The sequence below is a fragment of the Ooceraea biroi genome, chromosome 3 (genome assembly GCF_003672135.1).
Source record: "Ooceraea biroi isolate clonal line C1 chromosome 3, Obir_v5.4, whole genome shotgun sequence".
In the NCBI taxonomy this organism is placed as follows: domain Eukaryota; kingdom Metazoa; phylum Arthropoda; class Insecta; order Hymenoptera; family Formicidae; genus Ooceraea; species Ooceraea biroi.
Window position 1 is genome coordinate 286,923 of NC_039508.1, and position 16,674 is coordinate 303,596.

The 16,674-nt window shown below is 36.3% G+C and overlaps 2 protein-coding genes and 1 long non-coding RNA gene across 3 annotated transcripts; 2 read left to right on the plus strand and 1 right to left on the minus strand.

The window, feature by feature from the left end:
* Positions 1-3,446: 3,446 nt before the first annotated feature.
* LOC105277445 (mRNA 3'-end-processing protein RNA14-like) lies at positions 3,447-4,065 on the minus strand. The gene is made up of 2 exons (XM_026968361.1): positions 3,813-4,065; positions 3,447-3,630 (listed from the first exon to the last, which is right to left on the minus strand). Exons 1-2 carry the CDS (start codon positions 3,993-3,995, stop codon positions 3,553-3,555), a joined length of 261 nt encoding a protein of 86 aa, XP_026824162.1. The 5' UTR covers positions 3,996-4,065; the 3' UTR covers positions 3,447-3,552.
* A 114-nt stretch (positions 4,066-4,179) lies between these two features.
* On the plus strand, positions 4,180-10,182 carry LOC105277446. Its single transcript, XR_003406340.1, has 2 exons — positions 4,180-8,001; positions 9,531-10,182. It is a non-coding gene; the product is annotated as an uncharacterized LOC105277446 (long non-coding RNA).
* Positions 10,183-11,421: 1,239 nt separating this feature from the next.
* Positions 11,422-15,980, plus strand: LOC105277504 (mucin-2). Its single transcript, XM_020031064.2, has 4 exons — positions 11,422-11,814; positions 12,016-13,272; positions 13,546-13,683; positions 14,909-15,980. Exons 1-4 carry the CDS (start codon positions 11,748-11,750, stop codon positions 15,091-15,093), a joined length of 1,647 nt encoding a protein of 548 aa, XP_019886623.2. The 5' UTR covers positions 11,422-11,747; the 3' UTR covers positions 15,094-15,980.
* The last annotated feature ends 694 nt before the right edge of the window (positions 15,981-16,674 follow it).

The window sequence follows — 16,674 nt, forward strand, 5'->3', positions numbered from 1 at the left end:
CGTCGCGCGCGTGGCTAGCCGTTTTTCACGTCATTCATGCCTACTTCTCTCGCTGCCAATCGCGTCCGCTGAATTAGCGAACTTTCTTTACTTAATTACAATTTTACGTGGTTGTTTGCAAAATGATACAGGACTTTTTGATTCAGTTTAACGAGATCTACCTGTGGGCGAGAGGTTTTTCGCCTTATGTCAGACACCCTGTATAAGTATATAATAATGTGTTGTGGAGCTGTGCATACGATATGACAGAAAAATGCGTAAAAGAAATAAGTAAAAGAGGAAGTAATGACTTTCGATTCGCCATGCATTATTTATTTTTTCAGCAAGTTTGCTCGTTACATTGAAATTGAGTTCGAGAAGATAACGGAAAGTCGGAGATCGCACTGGAACATTGAACATCCAAGCGAATAAATTATTCAAAGCAGGTTGAGCTCATAAATAAATGGGGAAACATCACGCGGAGACGGGCAGTCGCGGTAGACACACGTGCCGCGTAGTTAAGTACGTTACATACGAGTAAACTCGGTAATTCTGAGTTGTTTTTATTTGAAGAATAGTTACTGCAACGATTAAGAGATCGCCAAGCTCGTAAATTGGCTGCGTGACGACCGCATGATAACGTTGACGTAATTTTCCTGCTAGAATCGGCCGCATTTTTCACAGTACACGTTTCAGCACTCGCCTATCTACGATTCCTGTCACGAGCCAGTGAGATATGTTTTATGTGCTTTAATATTTCACGATCACGGTTATTTCACACGTGTCGAAACCGTGTATACTCCACTCTCATTGAAGTGGATGAACGATGAGCAGTAAGGAATCACTGGAACAATCAGATACCTGAGAGAGAGATATCGATGTGACAAATATTTATGATTCACGAGACAATTCGTATGTTCATTATATGGATAAACTTGGGTAATATATTATAAAATTTATTTATGATGTACTAATTATTGTCTTTATTTGTATTAAACTTTGATTGACCATTAGAAAGTTTTAAATTTCTCAAAGATAATTTATCTTTTTTCATTTTTATATATTACATTGTGCGATTTAACAATTGTGCTCTCTCTCTTTCTCGTCTATAAAGTGAGGACAACTAGGTGCATGTAATCATCTCTCATCTATGATATAAATTTCAAGAATGATGTTTACATGTTAATCATGCTTTGATACGACTGCCTTCTTCAATGTAATTTCAGTTAATAAATAAATTATAACAGACTTTTCTCTGTTTCAGATAATACCACAAATTTTATGCTACTGAGACTTATAACAGATATTGGGGACAAGGAACATTAAGATTTCCGAGAATCTTAATATGTGTTCTGCAAATATGCGATACCGCATAATTCCGCTGATGGTCCTTTCATCACATTAGCTCCCAAATGGATCAAAGCACATCTAGTAGTCTTACAAACGCTCACAATACTCACAGAAGACGGTAACAACGACGATACAACTGTGCAATGAAATAGTAACATACCAGTAATTTCACTAAAATGTAGTGTGTTCAAGATTATAATAAAGAGGAATACACGATAAAAGCATTGGAAAATTCCTCTTTATAATATGCATATTGTCAATTAAATAATTAAAATAATTAAACAATTCTATAAACGTTATTTAATTTGTTATATCAGATATATTTATAATTGTAGTGTTTGATTTCTACAAACATGATGACATTGTCCAAAATCAAAAATTTAGGTAGTACTTTTATTTCTTTGTTCTTCCAATTTCTTTCTAGCCCACTCTAATGCTCTAATAGCTAACTCGCGAAATATCACATTGAGATTATCCTAAAACACAAATATAGTATGTATTATTAACTATTACTAATATTATTTATTCACTGATAATGCACAAACTTAGATATAGGATGAAGTAAACTTCATTATATGCAAAGATTTGAGTTTCTTTTATATTACGGATTATGTGTTTATGATTTGCGTTTAAGAGTTCGTTCTGTACGTAATCTTTTTTACATTATATTCTTATATTTTATTTTTTATTTTACTTAAAGTTATTAATTAAACGAAATATTTTGACATACCTTTACTCTACCGGCTTCAGCCAAAGCATTGGCCACAGCCTCAGCAGCAGCATCGGCATCTGCATCGGACAGTGCAAAGGACACAGGTTCTGCCTTACTGCTTGGAATAAGAATCGCTACAATGAGCGCAAGTACAACTAACAAAGTTATAGTTTTCATTTTTGTTTTGTACCAGTTTCAATACTACGTACGATTGAATTGTTCGTCGTCAGAAGCCTAATTTATAAGAGAATTTGTACCTCTTATCAGAAATGTAAAAAAAGTGTTATACTTTTATTTCTTTAGTTATTATTTCGTGATCGTGATAGTTTAATATGTACACATAAAAGTAGTTACTATCTTCTGTTGTTTTCACATCGTGCGTCGATAAAAATTTTAAATTCCATTACTTTTTAATATTTCGCACGAATATTATTCAGATTATACGTGCAATATTTATATATATGTTTATATATATCTTTTAATTATCAGTTTATGCAAATGGTTGCTATTAATAATACTTGGTTTATTATGGAATATATTAGGTTAACCGAAAAGTCCATGCAGATATTTTAACAAAATTCAAACGCGAAACTTGGCATTTTAAGAATTAATATAAAGTTTTGCATTCGAATTTTGTTAAAAAAATCTGTACGGACTTTCCAGTAACACAAAACTTTGTATTAAGAATTAATGTAAAATTTTTCATTTGCAGTTTACTAAAGAACTTCGCACAGACGTTTCGATCAATCCAATAATATTCTTGTATATTATTCTACATTTTTATTTTGTATTAATATTATTTTCTATTAATATTATTTTGATAGGTTTTGTATCATGTAAAACAATCGTGACAATTATGTAATATCTACTTTTGCAGTCGAAAATCTGTTGGTAATTGTAACTAGCATATGATGAACATGATGCTTAACAAAATATAACCAACCAAAATTTTACGTGCTTAAAAATCGATTGTAAAATGTTTGGACGAGTAAGGTGGAACAATTAGACTCGATACTTTTCGATAAGGACACGCTTTGTCGCACGCTTATGACTTCTTTTATTATGGATTGTGTATTATCGTTTATATGTAATCATACATATAATATATACAAATTTGTATATTTTATCGTTATTTAACATCTTTTTATTCTTTATCAAAATTTATTATTTTATAAACCTTTATATATGTGCATTTACTACAATATTTGTATTATTCGTATTTACAATCTACCATTTTCTAACAAATATCTGTATAGTAATGCAGATGTTTTACAAAAATTCACTTATTATATTTTTCAATTTTCTAAAAGAAGTTAAAGAAAAGTTAAAGATTTTTACTTCGAATTATTCTTCTGTCATTTAGAAATGTTTAAGGAAGGGATATCATTAAATAATTTTCAAAAAGTTTAATTTGCTGTTGGACATGTATTTAACGTTAAAAAGTATTTAGCTTTTTACAGACATAAAACTGATAATGAACGTAAAGTATTTCTATTTCTAAAATCTTCATATTATTTTTTCTCCAGTTGTTTTCTTGCCCAATCCGTTACTTTTACAGCCATTTCATGGAACTGTTCCTTCAGTTTTTGCTGGAACATGAATATATACATTTTATAATAAATATTTATTAATATATTTATAATAAACATTTATTAATATATTAATAATACATAAGTTCTGGAACCTATATAGAAATTGCTACATATTTAAAATATATATGCGCAAAACACCATTTTATCAAAAATATATACAAAAATATTTTGCTATATACCCAATCAATTTTAGCGTCGGCGAATGCCTCGGCAAATGCTTCGGCCACAGCTTGAGCGTCTGCGTCTGCGTCTGCATCTGCATCTGCCTCAGCTTCAGCAGAGGCTAGAGATTCTGCATTAATAGTCGGAATGACAATTGCGACAAAGAGTGCAAATCCAACTAGCAGTGTTATCGGTTTCATATTGACCTTTTTTCCAAAATTACCGAGTGTTGCGTCTTGAACTACGTACTTGATGTATTCGATTGTTTTTCAGGTCTGACCGGCATTATATAAGAAAACGTGTATGTCATTATCGGTATGATAAAATATGCGCAGATATAATAAAAACGTCGAGACTATAATAAAGCATATCAAAAACATAAAGTGCTCAGCGATATAAAATGTTCTTCGTGCAGCGTCTTGATAAACAAATTTATTTTCGTAGAAAAGTCATGATTTCAATGCAGTCGAATAGTTCTTGAGAAAGAGAATTGGCGGAAACACACAGGTTTAATATGCGAATCACTTTTATGATCAATATGACGATCAGTATTCTTATATATTATATCTATTTCTGTGATTTCGTTATTTGTGTGATGAATATAAGATAAAATCTTTTATCTTTTCAGACATTTCTTCTATTCGACTAGAAACTTTCAGAGACAAAAAATCTGTCAAGGTTAAATATTATGTTAGTAACACTGTGCATATATTTTACGACATAATAAAGCATTCAACAGCTCTTGCGCTTCCTAGTACCGACGCAATATGAATTTTAAATTGTTCTAAAAATCTACCAACAAAAATACGATTATCTAGTAGTTTTAGTTTCATCACAACGCACGATACTTGACGCATAATAAAATATTATGTGTAATTCGTGCAATGTACTATTTTCTTGTTTTGCACATATCTCATATCCATCGCTTGCCAAGAATTTATTTAAAATAAGTAGAACTTGTTATTTATTTTTACAAAGTAGCACGAGAGCGGAACGCTCGGTTTAGCATAAAAATATCGTCGTTATGAAATTCAGTAATTTATTGTTGAACTTCGTTGTAGTTGTTGCCACCTAGTTGTGACTATATATATAATTGCAAGGGCAACATCAGTGGCTACATCCAATGTCTGTCTTGCAGCCCCATTTGTAAGTTACTTATTAAATTTGTGTAATCACATTATAAAAATTAGTGTACATATGGAGAATTAATTTTCAGCGATCAAGTCTTGCCGCACTCTTCTTTATTAATTTAACTCGTTTAGTCATATCGACACGTTGCTAATAGTTGTAAAATCGAGATTACATGATAAAAATTACCGTTTTCAATGTCTCGACTCATGTATAAATGTTTGTCTTATGAATCATGTTACATTTCACACGTTCTAGATAATGTATCTCTAATATGTTCATATCGAAATCCGTACCCTTACATTGTACATTGACAGCATGTATACACAAATATAGACTTCTCTTTCTGTCTAATGCTTATCAGAACTAAAATTAATTAAAACTTTGCTTACACTCGTATTTTTCAGGACTACTGAAATCTAAGAATCGATGAATCATCGTAAGAAGAAAACTTCGTAAATACATTGCACTCTATCATTAATTATATCAGCAAATAACATGACAGAAATTACCGTTTTTAATCCCTCAAAAGCACGTATAAAAATTTACCCTATCAATCACGATTTTTCTTTTGCACTTCGCACGGTCGAGACAATTTATTACGAGAATCGCGAGTGTTCGTACAATAAATTGATAGTGTTTCTGACGTGAAAGCAACGCGAGCAAGACCAAAGTTATCCGTCAGCCATTCGTTAGTATGAATCTGGGATGACTGATGGAAAGAAGTAACGCAAAAGCCAAGGTATCCCGTCATGGAATGTTACATCAAGTTTACGACGAGTTGCAAAGGGTTGCGAGACGCGAGCAAAACCTCGTTTTAATGTTCGCAATTAGTGCATACCTTCACGGCGACTCTTATCCGTAGGGACGTTGTAAGACCCTTCGCCTTTATGATTCGGATGTGATTACGCCACGCTAAGTGGACTTTAATATGTATAGGATCGCGTGGAGAAGCTGCTCGCAATTAGTGACGCTTCTTCGATCCCCTGAAATCAAAATTGATATGGGGGGAGGCAGATGTTCTCTTTAGAGATCCTCGTATAGTTACGCCGCGGTGCCCTAATTTCTATTCGTGCGTTTTTTATCAAAGAAGACATTTACCCGATGCGCAGACATATTTCGCATGTTCGCAAACGCATTGCGGTGCATTTTAACGCGTTTCTCATTTTACTCGCTTCCAGAGAATATATACGTATTCCTACATCGCCGTGCGTTAACAGTTTTAACAGTTCGTATGCTTGACTCTTTATCATTAAAATCTTCATGCCTTTCCTCGACGATGGAGGCAATATATCGACTATCTCGAGTCCGCCCTTTTTGACGATTCCCACGATCTTGCAACACATTGCGACAAAAATGATGTTCTACGCGTCGCAAACCGCGCCTGCGGTATTGTCACGCTATCATCGTCGAAGCATAAATTGCGACGTGTCCTTTTTATGCATTCATAGATAAATGATAATTATACCTCTGTAGTGATACTTTGTGGTACTGGTTCTAGACTTTTGCGGCCCACGTATGCCGGCCATAAATGATTTTAGCGGCTGTCGTTGTTCTCGTTGCTGTTACTATGCATTTACGGCTTGACTCATCTCTCGCACGACAATGCTACAACGTTGAAATCTTGAAACATTCTAATATTGAAGATATTACTGGTTATTTAACTAGTGTCGCTAGAATTAGACAAAGAAGGAACGAAATGACGATAAATTGCTTTCTTTTTCCAATTTTCTACTACGCTATTGAGTAGAAAGAGACAGAGCTTGGTCGTCATCAGTCGCTATCTCTTTCTTTCGGCTGGTCATGTTTTTCTATGCCTGAGCGAAGTCCATACTATTTGTCGATGGTCTCATCATTAATTGCTATTCTCATCTGTCTTCGATAATAAATAGTTTTTTACAGAAAAATATCAGTCTGTCTATCAAAAAATAACATATAAAATTTATATATCATTTTATCAAATTTAATTATTGCAAATCTTATCTATAATATTGCATCGGATAAGCATCATAGAAAACTATTTTTTTGAAGATAAATTATAAAACAGTAAATAAAATGAGTGCTAGTAAATTTTTATATTATCTTACTAATGATGATAAATCATATTATTCAATGAAATCACATATAAATGATTACGTGTACGCGTATCTATTTATTTTTATTATTTTTATATCATTATATTGTATGTTATTTATAATTTAAAGTCCAGTCCAGTTTAATAAAGTCCAGTCATTAACCACTTAATCCACAATCAAGAGTGATTAATACGTGCATAAAGAAGATAATAATTTTTTATTCTCAATCTTTTCTCAAGAAATTTGTCGGATATTTCGTAAAGATTATCAAAAGATAAATTTCTTTCAAAATTATCGCAAAAATGAACGTATCCAGAGCTTCACATGATGTAAATCTTATCAGGTTATTTATTATCGATTCGTTTTCTTTCGAAATGCTCATACTTGGAAAGAAGTAGCCGAGCTTGTCGAAAAGATATCGAAACATCGTTTTTTTTTTACATTTTAAACAAATTCGCATATATTCTTCGCAGTTTATGCATTTATTAACTACTTCCTTTAGTTTTTATTTGTATATTCATGTAATATTATAATAATAACTATTATAGATCTGGTTTCAGAAAAATAGATAACCGATTTCATCGAGCAACAACACAGGAAATGAATAATATCAGGTTTCCGGAAAATACAGGAATACAGAAATATAGAAATGTTCATGGAACGACGAAGCTGCACACAGTTGATATTAATTTAAGCGGAGCGCATTGTGCGCGAGGAGTTCGCAAGAGGATCATGGGATTAGTTTATTCACCCATTCACAATGGGTTTGGGATATTGGCCGCTTTATCTACTTCAGTCCGCACTGTGGCCGTGTGGATTAACGGAGCACGGAAAAATGAGATTCCTTTCTGCGCTGCCCGATGAGATTGCTCTTAAAATGAAGCGACCTTCTCTATTTCTTGCTTGCAACGCAACGTAAAACGGAATCAAGGAATCCGTTGAGCTGAACAATTCCCATCTAATTTGCAAGCTAGTTTATGCGGTCTCATAGCGCTTCGACAAGGTAACAAATTAGTTTCTATGATATTTGCTATTATTTAAACAATTGAATATTAAATATATGAAATCTTGACTACCCAGAACAAATATTGTGTAAGCATTGTAACAATCAATAAAAATGATTTTGTCAAATCTCGATGACATGAGATAGTCTCGAACTTTATTAGTTCATTTGTGTTACAAAGTTGATGAGCTTCGTCGAGAATAGCAACAATGCGACGTTCTTAGAAAATGTATATGTTTCGCCAAGGCTCGACTCGCTGGAGAGTCGTTTTCTATGCATTTTTAGATTTATTACAAATTTATGTCCTGATACGGTCAATCCTGAACAAAACGTCGACGTTCAAAAGATATGTCAAGTCATATGTCGATTTGACGTTTCGTCGGAATTGCATTTGGCATTTCTCAGAGACTCACGTGCAACTGACATGCAGCCTTACTGCGTCCACGCTTTTCGGAATATATTTATACAACCACGTGTTTCGTATATTTCTCCTTTTGTATTCTTCATTCGTTTCTGCGCATTGAGAAACGTCAAGTCCTCACAGCGCGAAGATAACGATCGCTGAGTCGTCATTTGTGATCGTTATGAGACAAAACTTCCACTTCTAGCGATTATCACATAGGCAACTGCACCTTCGATGAATCGATAGGAGAGTTTGTCTTGTCGTTGCCTCTACAGTAATCTCGTCTTTCTAATGTGAATCATCCCGCAGGATCGTAAAGGAACTTGGACGAGAGAGATGCAAAATGACGTTAATGAAATTAATGAAGTTGATGTGGTTTCTTTAAAAGAACTCTTTTAGAAACAAAAAACGACTTCTATGTGTCAACAAACTCCGATATATTGAAGATCGATATATTAAAGATCCGATATATTAAAGATGCAGTGGACGCTTTCGCTACAATAAATCTGAGCGACTTTGATCTATCGAAGAAAGTATAATTAACGAAACGCGGAAACGTTGCGGTCCCTGTACGCGCGTACAGCGTTCTCCTGATGCATTATGTCGATTAACGTCGTAAATTTGCTCGACGTACCAAATACATTCCGTACCTTTGCAGCACACCTGCACGAAACATCTCGCGACTATATGAACCCGCTGATACGATCAGATACTCTTATCTTACTCATCCAACCTTTTTACGATATGCACGTACTGACGCATGTCGCTATTAATCGTCGATAAATTGCTTCGCTAACTTCTACGCAACAAATGCGACGACAATTAAAAAACAATTTTTGTAATATATCTCACGTTTGTTATCTAGTAATTAATGATCAGCTTTACTGTTCACCTTAAAAAATTACGCTTATGCAGCTTTTAGTAGAAACATGCATTCACAGACATATTTTTTCCTTTCAATATCTATGATATTTATATATCTGTTATATCTTGTATTTTATATATGTATAATATTTATATATTTATGTAGGATAATATATAATTTTTAAGACAAATTTGAGAAACCTTCATCGAACTAATCGAAACTCTCACATATAACAACAATTCATCTACTTGTATGTTTCAGGCCGACAACGTACAGTCGAGGAAGAGGAAGAAGAAGCAAAAGAAGGAGGTATCACCGTTCCGCGTTCTAGTGCCTGATCAAAAAGAGCCGGTTTAGCAGTGCGGTGGGGTAAAATTTGAAGAAACACGGAGTGCAAAATGCGTCGGGCAGTGAGAGATGCGCAAGCATCCGTGAGCATCATTGTTATTCCACGGTTTAAACGTGGGAAGCGAATACCTTCATGCTCTAGCGGACACCCCTTTCACGACATAATCGCTCGCTGGTTTTACGGCACGTCGTAGGAGCGCATATCTTTCGATGTAGTTCCGAAGCGACTGCTGCCTCTGATCCACTTTTGGTGCTCAAATCCGTAGAACTAAGGTTTTAAAATATCGTAATATTTTGTATGTTAATTCGAGTCAAAGAACAATAACAAATAATTTTTCATTTGCAGAAATCCAAATTTATGAATATATAATATTTAACACAAGATTCGGTTGCGTTTTCTTTAAGAACGCTTTACGGTATCACAGAATAAATTTTAGTATTAATTTTTCTTTTGCAGAATTCTGTTCCGCAAAGGAAAAAGTAATACTGCGAAAAGTGATAATATATCGGTCGCCATTGCGAGTGCATGTAAATAATTAATACACTGATAATTTTGATACGATAATTTTGAACCTTATTTATTTTCAATTTGAATGAATTACCTACAATTTGTAAGTCATCTAATTATCTTGTGAATCAAATCTTAATTAAATTTATTTATATTTTATTTAATTAATTAAAATATCTTATTTAATGTTCTGTTGATTAAACAGATGATTGAACGACAAAGCGTCTACTCGTTTTGTCAAAAAAAGCTGAACAGACGTTTAAATGACAGTGTAAAAAGTCTTGAACACGAAAATGATTTCATGATATTACAGTGAATATGCCGTGGATGAAAGGAGTAAATCAGCCTCTTACAAAAGCGCTCGTTGTCGTTGCAATGATACCTTATCGCCAAATGATTTTTCCATAAGCTCTGCTTTCGAGCGATTCACACAATCTATACGTGAACGGAAATTGTTTTCGTCATCTCTCTTCCAAGGATTAATGTACATTCCTCTCGTCATTCCAGTCGAATCATCGCATCAAGTATTTACTACAATCGAATATTATCGTCACTCGACAGATTATTTATATTATGCTGGTAAAAAAGTGTATTTGTATGAAAGCTTGAAGATATGAATGGACAATCAACCTTTGCTGTTTAATTGGTTTTAGTTAGATGCTATCTTAATACAAATTTAATATTTTTTACGATATTTGAAATTCAAAACTTTTGTAAATAACAGTGGAAAACAAAATTGATTCCAGATTCGTCTTTAGATCTACAACCGTAATCGCATTTAGTAATTATGACAGATTCCGCATGAAATAATTAACGATGTGTATAATATAATTGCATTTGTTGGCCGATCGATATTGAATAATTTTTAATTACAATATCAAGGCGCACACGATAACGTATAATATTAGATTGCACTGAACTAACGGTCGCGCAGTTTTCCTGCTTGGATGAGTAAAAAAACAGATGTTACAGTAACGTGTACTCCTTGAAACGACGTTTACTATAATTCATAACTGAACTTAAAATATTTTCCCGCGCACCAGCTGAGTGGCGACGTCACGCTTGGTCATCCATGAAAACGGCTGCTCGGGTACTAAAGATCTCCCATCAAGTTTAGTTTGCGGTTGTAAATGTGTAATAATAATATCCATCATAGATATTTCGCAGTTATTGATAAAGTAAATTTATTTATTAAAGTAACAAATAAAATCAAGTGCATTTTCTATTTCTAATATTTGCAATAATATAATATTCTAATCTTTATATGCTATTTCTAATATTTCTAATTTCTTCTATGTACATTACATTTGTATTATATATCGCGTTTATGCATTGAAGTCTGATTTCTGCTAACAAAATGTTTCTACACCATCTTTCTTTTATGTATTAAAGAGCATAGTTGCGACAAAGTATTGAGAGCGGTAAATCCCTGATAATCCATTTTTCGCATTTTAATCGCGTTGTGAAGAAGATAGCATTGATGGAGGCCATGCTTGCGATAATCTGGTGTTTATCGCAATCACCTATATGATGAAAATCGATGATAAGGTTGGAAAGTGTATCCAGATTTCTCCAAGTACCGCCACAGTTCTTGATTCGACGTAAGGCAAGACACATACAGGATGGAAAAGCGATATCATTTCTTTGGGGTCACCATCTTAATGGTCACGTTCGCTGTTTTCCATTCAGGTATGCCACATGAATTTTCACCAAATTAATTGATCAAGTTTATATATCAACAATTTATGCAAATCTACTGTTTAACTTGTACAGTAATGTAGTTTAGTACTGTTTACCTCTACTAGTGTAGTTTCCCTCGTCTAAAATTCACATACTCCTAATCATCAATCGTTGTTAATTATCATATTGTTTTATTTGTTCATTTCCAAGGGGTGGCACTTGAGTGTTATGAATGCAGTTCCATACATGATAAAAACTGTGAAAGTGGACCATTTGAAGATTTCAAGATAGTACAGTGTGTTGCGACTGTACCTCCAACGACCACAACACCGATAGAGACGCCACCAACGGACCCGACGCCGACCACGGCGCCGACCACGACGCCGACGTCGACCACGACGCCGACGCCGACCACGACCACGACGCCGACGCCGACCATGACCACGACGCCGACGCCGACCACGACGCCGACGCCGCCAACGGGCACGACGCCGCCAACGGGCACGACCCCGCCAACGGGCACGACGCCGCCAACGGGCACGACGCCGCCAACGGGCACGACCCCGCCAACGGGCACGACGCCGCCAACGGGCACGACGCCGCCAACGGGCACGACGCCGCCAACGGGCACGACCCCGCCAACGGGCACGACGCCGACCACGACGCCGACCACGACGCCGACCACGACGCCAACGACGACGCCGACCACGACGCCGACCACGACGCCGACCACGACGCCGACCACGACGCCGACCACGACGCCGACCACGACGCCGACCACGACGCCGACCACGACGCCGACCACGACGCCGACCACGACGCCGACCACGACGCCGACCACGACGCCGACCACGACGCCGACCACGACGCCGACCACGACGCCGACCACGACGCCGACCACGACGCCGACCACGACGCCGACCACGACGCCGACCACGACGCCAACGACGACGCCGACCACGACGCCGACCACGACGCCGACCACGACGCCGACCACGACGCCGACCACGACGCCGACCACGACGCCGACCACGACGCCGACCACGACGCCCACCATGCCACCGACCTCACCGCCGACCTCGCCGCCCACCTCGCCGCCCACCTCGCCGCCCACCTCGCCACCGACCTCGCCGCCCACCTCGCCGCCCACCATGCCACCGACCTCACCGCCGACCTCGCCGCCCACCTCGCCGCCCACCTCGCCACCGACCTCGCCACCGACCTCGCCGCCCACCTCGCCGCCCACCTCGCCACCGACCTCACCGCCGACCTCGCCGCCCACCTCGCCGCCCACCTCGCCGCCCACCTCGCCACCGACCTCGCCACCGACCTCGCCGCCCACCTCGCCGCCCACCTCGCCACCGACCTCGCCACCGACCTCGCCGCCCACCTCGCCGCCCACCTCGCCACCCACCTCGCCACCGACCTCGCCGCCCACCATGCAGCTCAAGGCGTTACACGACAGTGGTAATATAGTAAATTTACATGCGACTATATTCAAAGAATAATAATTTTAATAAATCTCAAACTTTTCAGTAAATATACAGCAAAATTGAATCTTACTGCTTAGCGATATTGATTAAAGATTAGAAAAAATTTTAAAACAAAATAATATACGAAACATATTTAACAATTAATTAATATTCTGTTAAAATGTCATTATATTATATATTGTATGAGAACCAGTTTCATACATTAGTCATTCTTGCAATATATAATATTTTTTAATTATTTCTTTAGATGGGGGAAATGGAGAGGCAGATGAAAGTAAAAGTTATGGTAAATTTATGAACAATTTGAGGATACGTAGGAGTGTTTTTTCCAACGTCCAAATAAGGCCTTATGCAGATGGACCGGTTTGTGCCATAATTAAGCGTAGTAAGTATTTAAATGTATGAATATATATCGTATGACATTACGACCTGTATATACAGGGTGGGGCAGTTAAGGTGTTACAGACTTATATCTCGGAAACGAAGCATTTTAGAGAAAAATGTTTCAGACAAAAGTTGCAGGGTTGGAAGGGGGCCACTCAGTGGAGGTAACAGATTGGTCATTCGTGGTCATTTTCAAGGTCATTTAAAGGTCAAGTCCAATTTTTTAAACAGAAACCCATACTTTTTATTGCAGATTCTGATTCTCCGTCGAAAAGTAAGTAACTTTTGTTGGAAACATTTTTTTAAAAATGCCCTCCTCATCCCGAAAACACAGGTTCAACCTTTGGTGGACCAATGATAATAACTCGCTTTATAACAGACACTGAAGTTTTTTTTTAGTATTTTACTGTTTACCGTCAGCATTAGCGTTACCCAGTGTGCACCACGTGGAGGTTGCTGATCGGATTTGCACACCTTGTGGCCCTGAAAAGGGCCGGTTGCTTCGCTTTACATTAATCCATGAGATGTTCAAAATGTCCTCCAGCATTTTCTAAACATAATATACTTCTTCTTCTGAAATTACGTACTGCTTCTTAGTGTAAAGCAGAGCAATCGACCCTTTTCAGGGCCACAAGGTGTGCAAATCCGATCAGCAACCTCCACGTGGTGCACACTGGGTAACGCTAATGCTGACGGTAAACAGTAAAATACTAAAAAAAAACTTCAGTGTCTGTTATAAAGCGAGTTATTATCATTGGTCCACCAAAGGTTGAACCTGTGTTTTCGGGATGAGGAGGGCATTTTTAAAAAAATGTTTCCAACAAAAGTTACTTACTTTTCGACGGAGAATCAGAATCTGCAATAAAAAGTATGGGTTTCTGTTTAAAAAATTGGACTTGACCTTTAAATGACCTTGAAAATGACCACGAATGACCAATCTGTTACCTCCACTGAGTGGCCCCCTTCCAACCCTGCAACTTTTGTCTGAAACATTTTTCTCTAAAATGCTTCGTTTCCGAGATATAAGTCTGTAACACCTTAACTGCCCCACCCTGTATATATAATAATTATATATAATAAGATATTTTCTCTAATAAAATACTAAAAATTGCGTGGTCCTCTTTCAGGGCCTAATAAAAAAATTGTTTGGTATTTAGCAACATGATTTATATATTATATGTAATTTTTGTTGCAAATAAGATTATTAACAATAAATATTTTTGTAGCGGAGAATGGTAGTGACATTTTCGAACGTGGATGCCTCATTGAGTCTAAATGTCCGGAGGGCGCAGATTGTAAGACATGTGATACAGATCTCTGCAATAATGCTAATGCGATGTCAATTAATTTGGGAGTTTTGGGATGTCTCGTGCTGGCATGGGCAACTAGATTCATTCTTACAGATTATTGACCTAAAATCATAACATTGTAACACACCATTTCATACAAAAAGAAAAATATGTCTTCGTTCTTATAATTTCTGCAATAGATGACTTTTGTAATAGGAAACTTCTGTATTAAACTGTAATAGGTACTTCTGAAATTTATATATTATGTTAAATATGTAATTACGAATAAAGATGAGAGACTATTTCTATATTGTTGATGTAAAACCACAAATGACAAAATAGTTATTGTAATACAACCAGAGTATTTCGTGAAACTGAAAGTGCGTGTCACTCGTAAAAAATCAATCAAGATACAATATAGGAATTATACAAGAATTTCATACTCTTTTTCGTTTTTGTACGTATCATTTTGAAATTGATTGCATTACTTAAATATCATCAATCTGTCATTTTTTACACATTCAAGAAATATGTTAAACATATTGGGCACTACTGCGCAAGTATTTACTATGGTAGAATGATAATGGGATTTCTAAGTTCCAAGCAGAACAATCATACTTTGCGCGCATGTACGTGAAAACAATTTTGGATCTACAAATTTCACGTCCATCTGTGTCAGTGCTAATGTGTGCGGATGCTTTACTTTAAACCTAATTTTGTCTATTTAAACATTACTCGCATTACTTGAGCAAACACAACACCCGAGTTTACGAATATTTCGAAAAGTGTGATCTAAACTCTTTGCATATTATTTTTTGATGCAGTTATCATTAACTGCTTGATTTTTAAATTACGAAATTATATATTCTTTTTTTGGGGTGGGGGAGAATAGATATCATAATCTAATAATCCTATAACAATTATTGCTTATTACTAAGACATTTTCCAGTGTTATATTTTTGTTACAAAATAATCTTGAGAGAGATTGGCTTTAATTAAATTGTTTTAATTAAATTGTTGAAGATACTTATCGTTCTTATCATACAAGTGACATGTTTTCAGTAAATATTTCATAATGTGTGTGCGCGAATGCGTACCTTGTTCTGTTGAAAGATTGGAGACGATCCTTATTATTAGTAAGTTCTGTCGCATGCCACTCGGTCGTTCTGTGAGTGATCGCATCTTCTTGTCATCAACATCTATATTTCACGTATTCAACCCACCAGCATACATTTAATCGACGAATAGCTTCGTCTTCTACTATTAAGTGGTATCACCAACTCCCTGTCTACACGTGAAGATATATGTCTACGAGGATAATACGAATGCAGTAAATGGAATTATGTTACGCTCACGTGGATAATGTAGAATTTACGGGAAAGAATTTCGCAGTCAACCCAAATCTCGCATCTCAACTTGATAGGTAGATATATTATCGGAAATGATAACATATATTATCTAACTCCATCTGATTATCGCAAGTTTGTTATGTAAATGTGTTACCAAATCTTTTGCATTATTTATATTGATACATGCTGATTTTGATTAGCGTACAATTTGTAAGAGAAGTTGTATTATAAATAAATGATCATAATAAGTATATAACAACAAGTATGTAAGAAAACGAATTTCAATCCAATATTTGGAATCAATGAAGAAATTATATCAAAATAACATTATTGAAGAATATCATAATGTGTTGC

Excerpts from the sequence above, each read along its gene's own strand:
- LOC105277504 (XM_020031064.2), top strand. The coding sequence starts at position 11,748 with ATGGAAAAGCGATATCATTTCTTTGGGGTCACCATCTTAATGGTCACG. Across the intron at positions 11,815-12,015 it reads GTTCGCTGTTTTCCATTCAG|GGGTGGCACTTGAGTGTTAT; the intron begins GTATGCCACATG and ends TTCATTTCCAAG. Across the intron at positions 13,273-13,545 it reads CAAGGCGTTACACGACAGTG|ATGGGGGAAATGGAGAGGCA; the intron begins GTAATATAGTAA and ends TTATTTCTTTAG.
- LOC105277445 (XM_026968361.1), bottom strand. The coding sequence starts at position 3,995 with ATGAAACCGATAACACTGCTAGTTGGATTTGCACTCTTTGTCGCAATT. Across the intron at positions 3,631-3,812 it reads CCGACGCTAAAATTGATTGG|CAAAAACTGAAGGAACAGTT; the intron begins GTATATAGCAAA and ends TTCATGTTCCAG.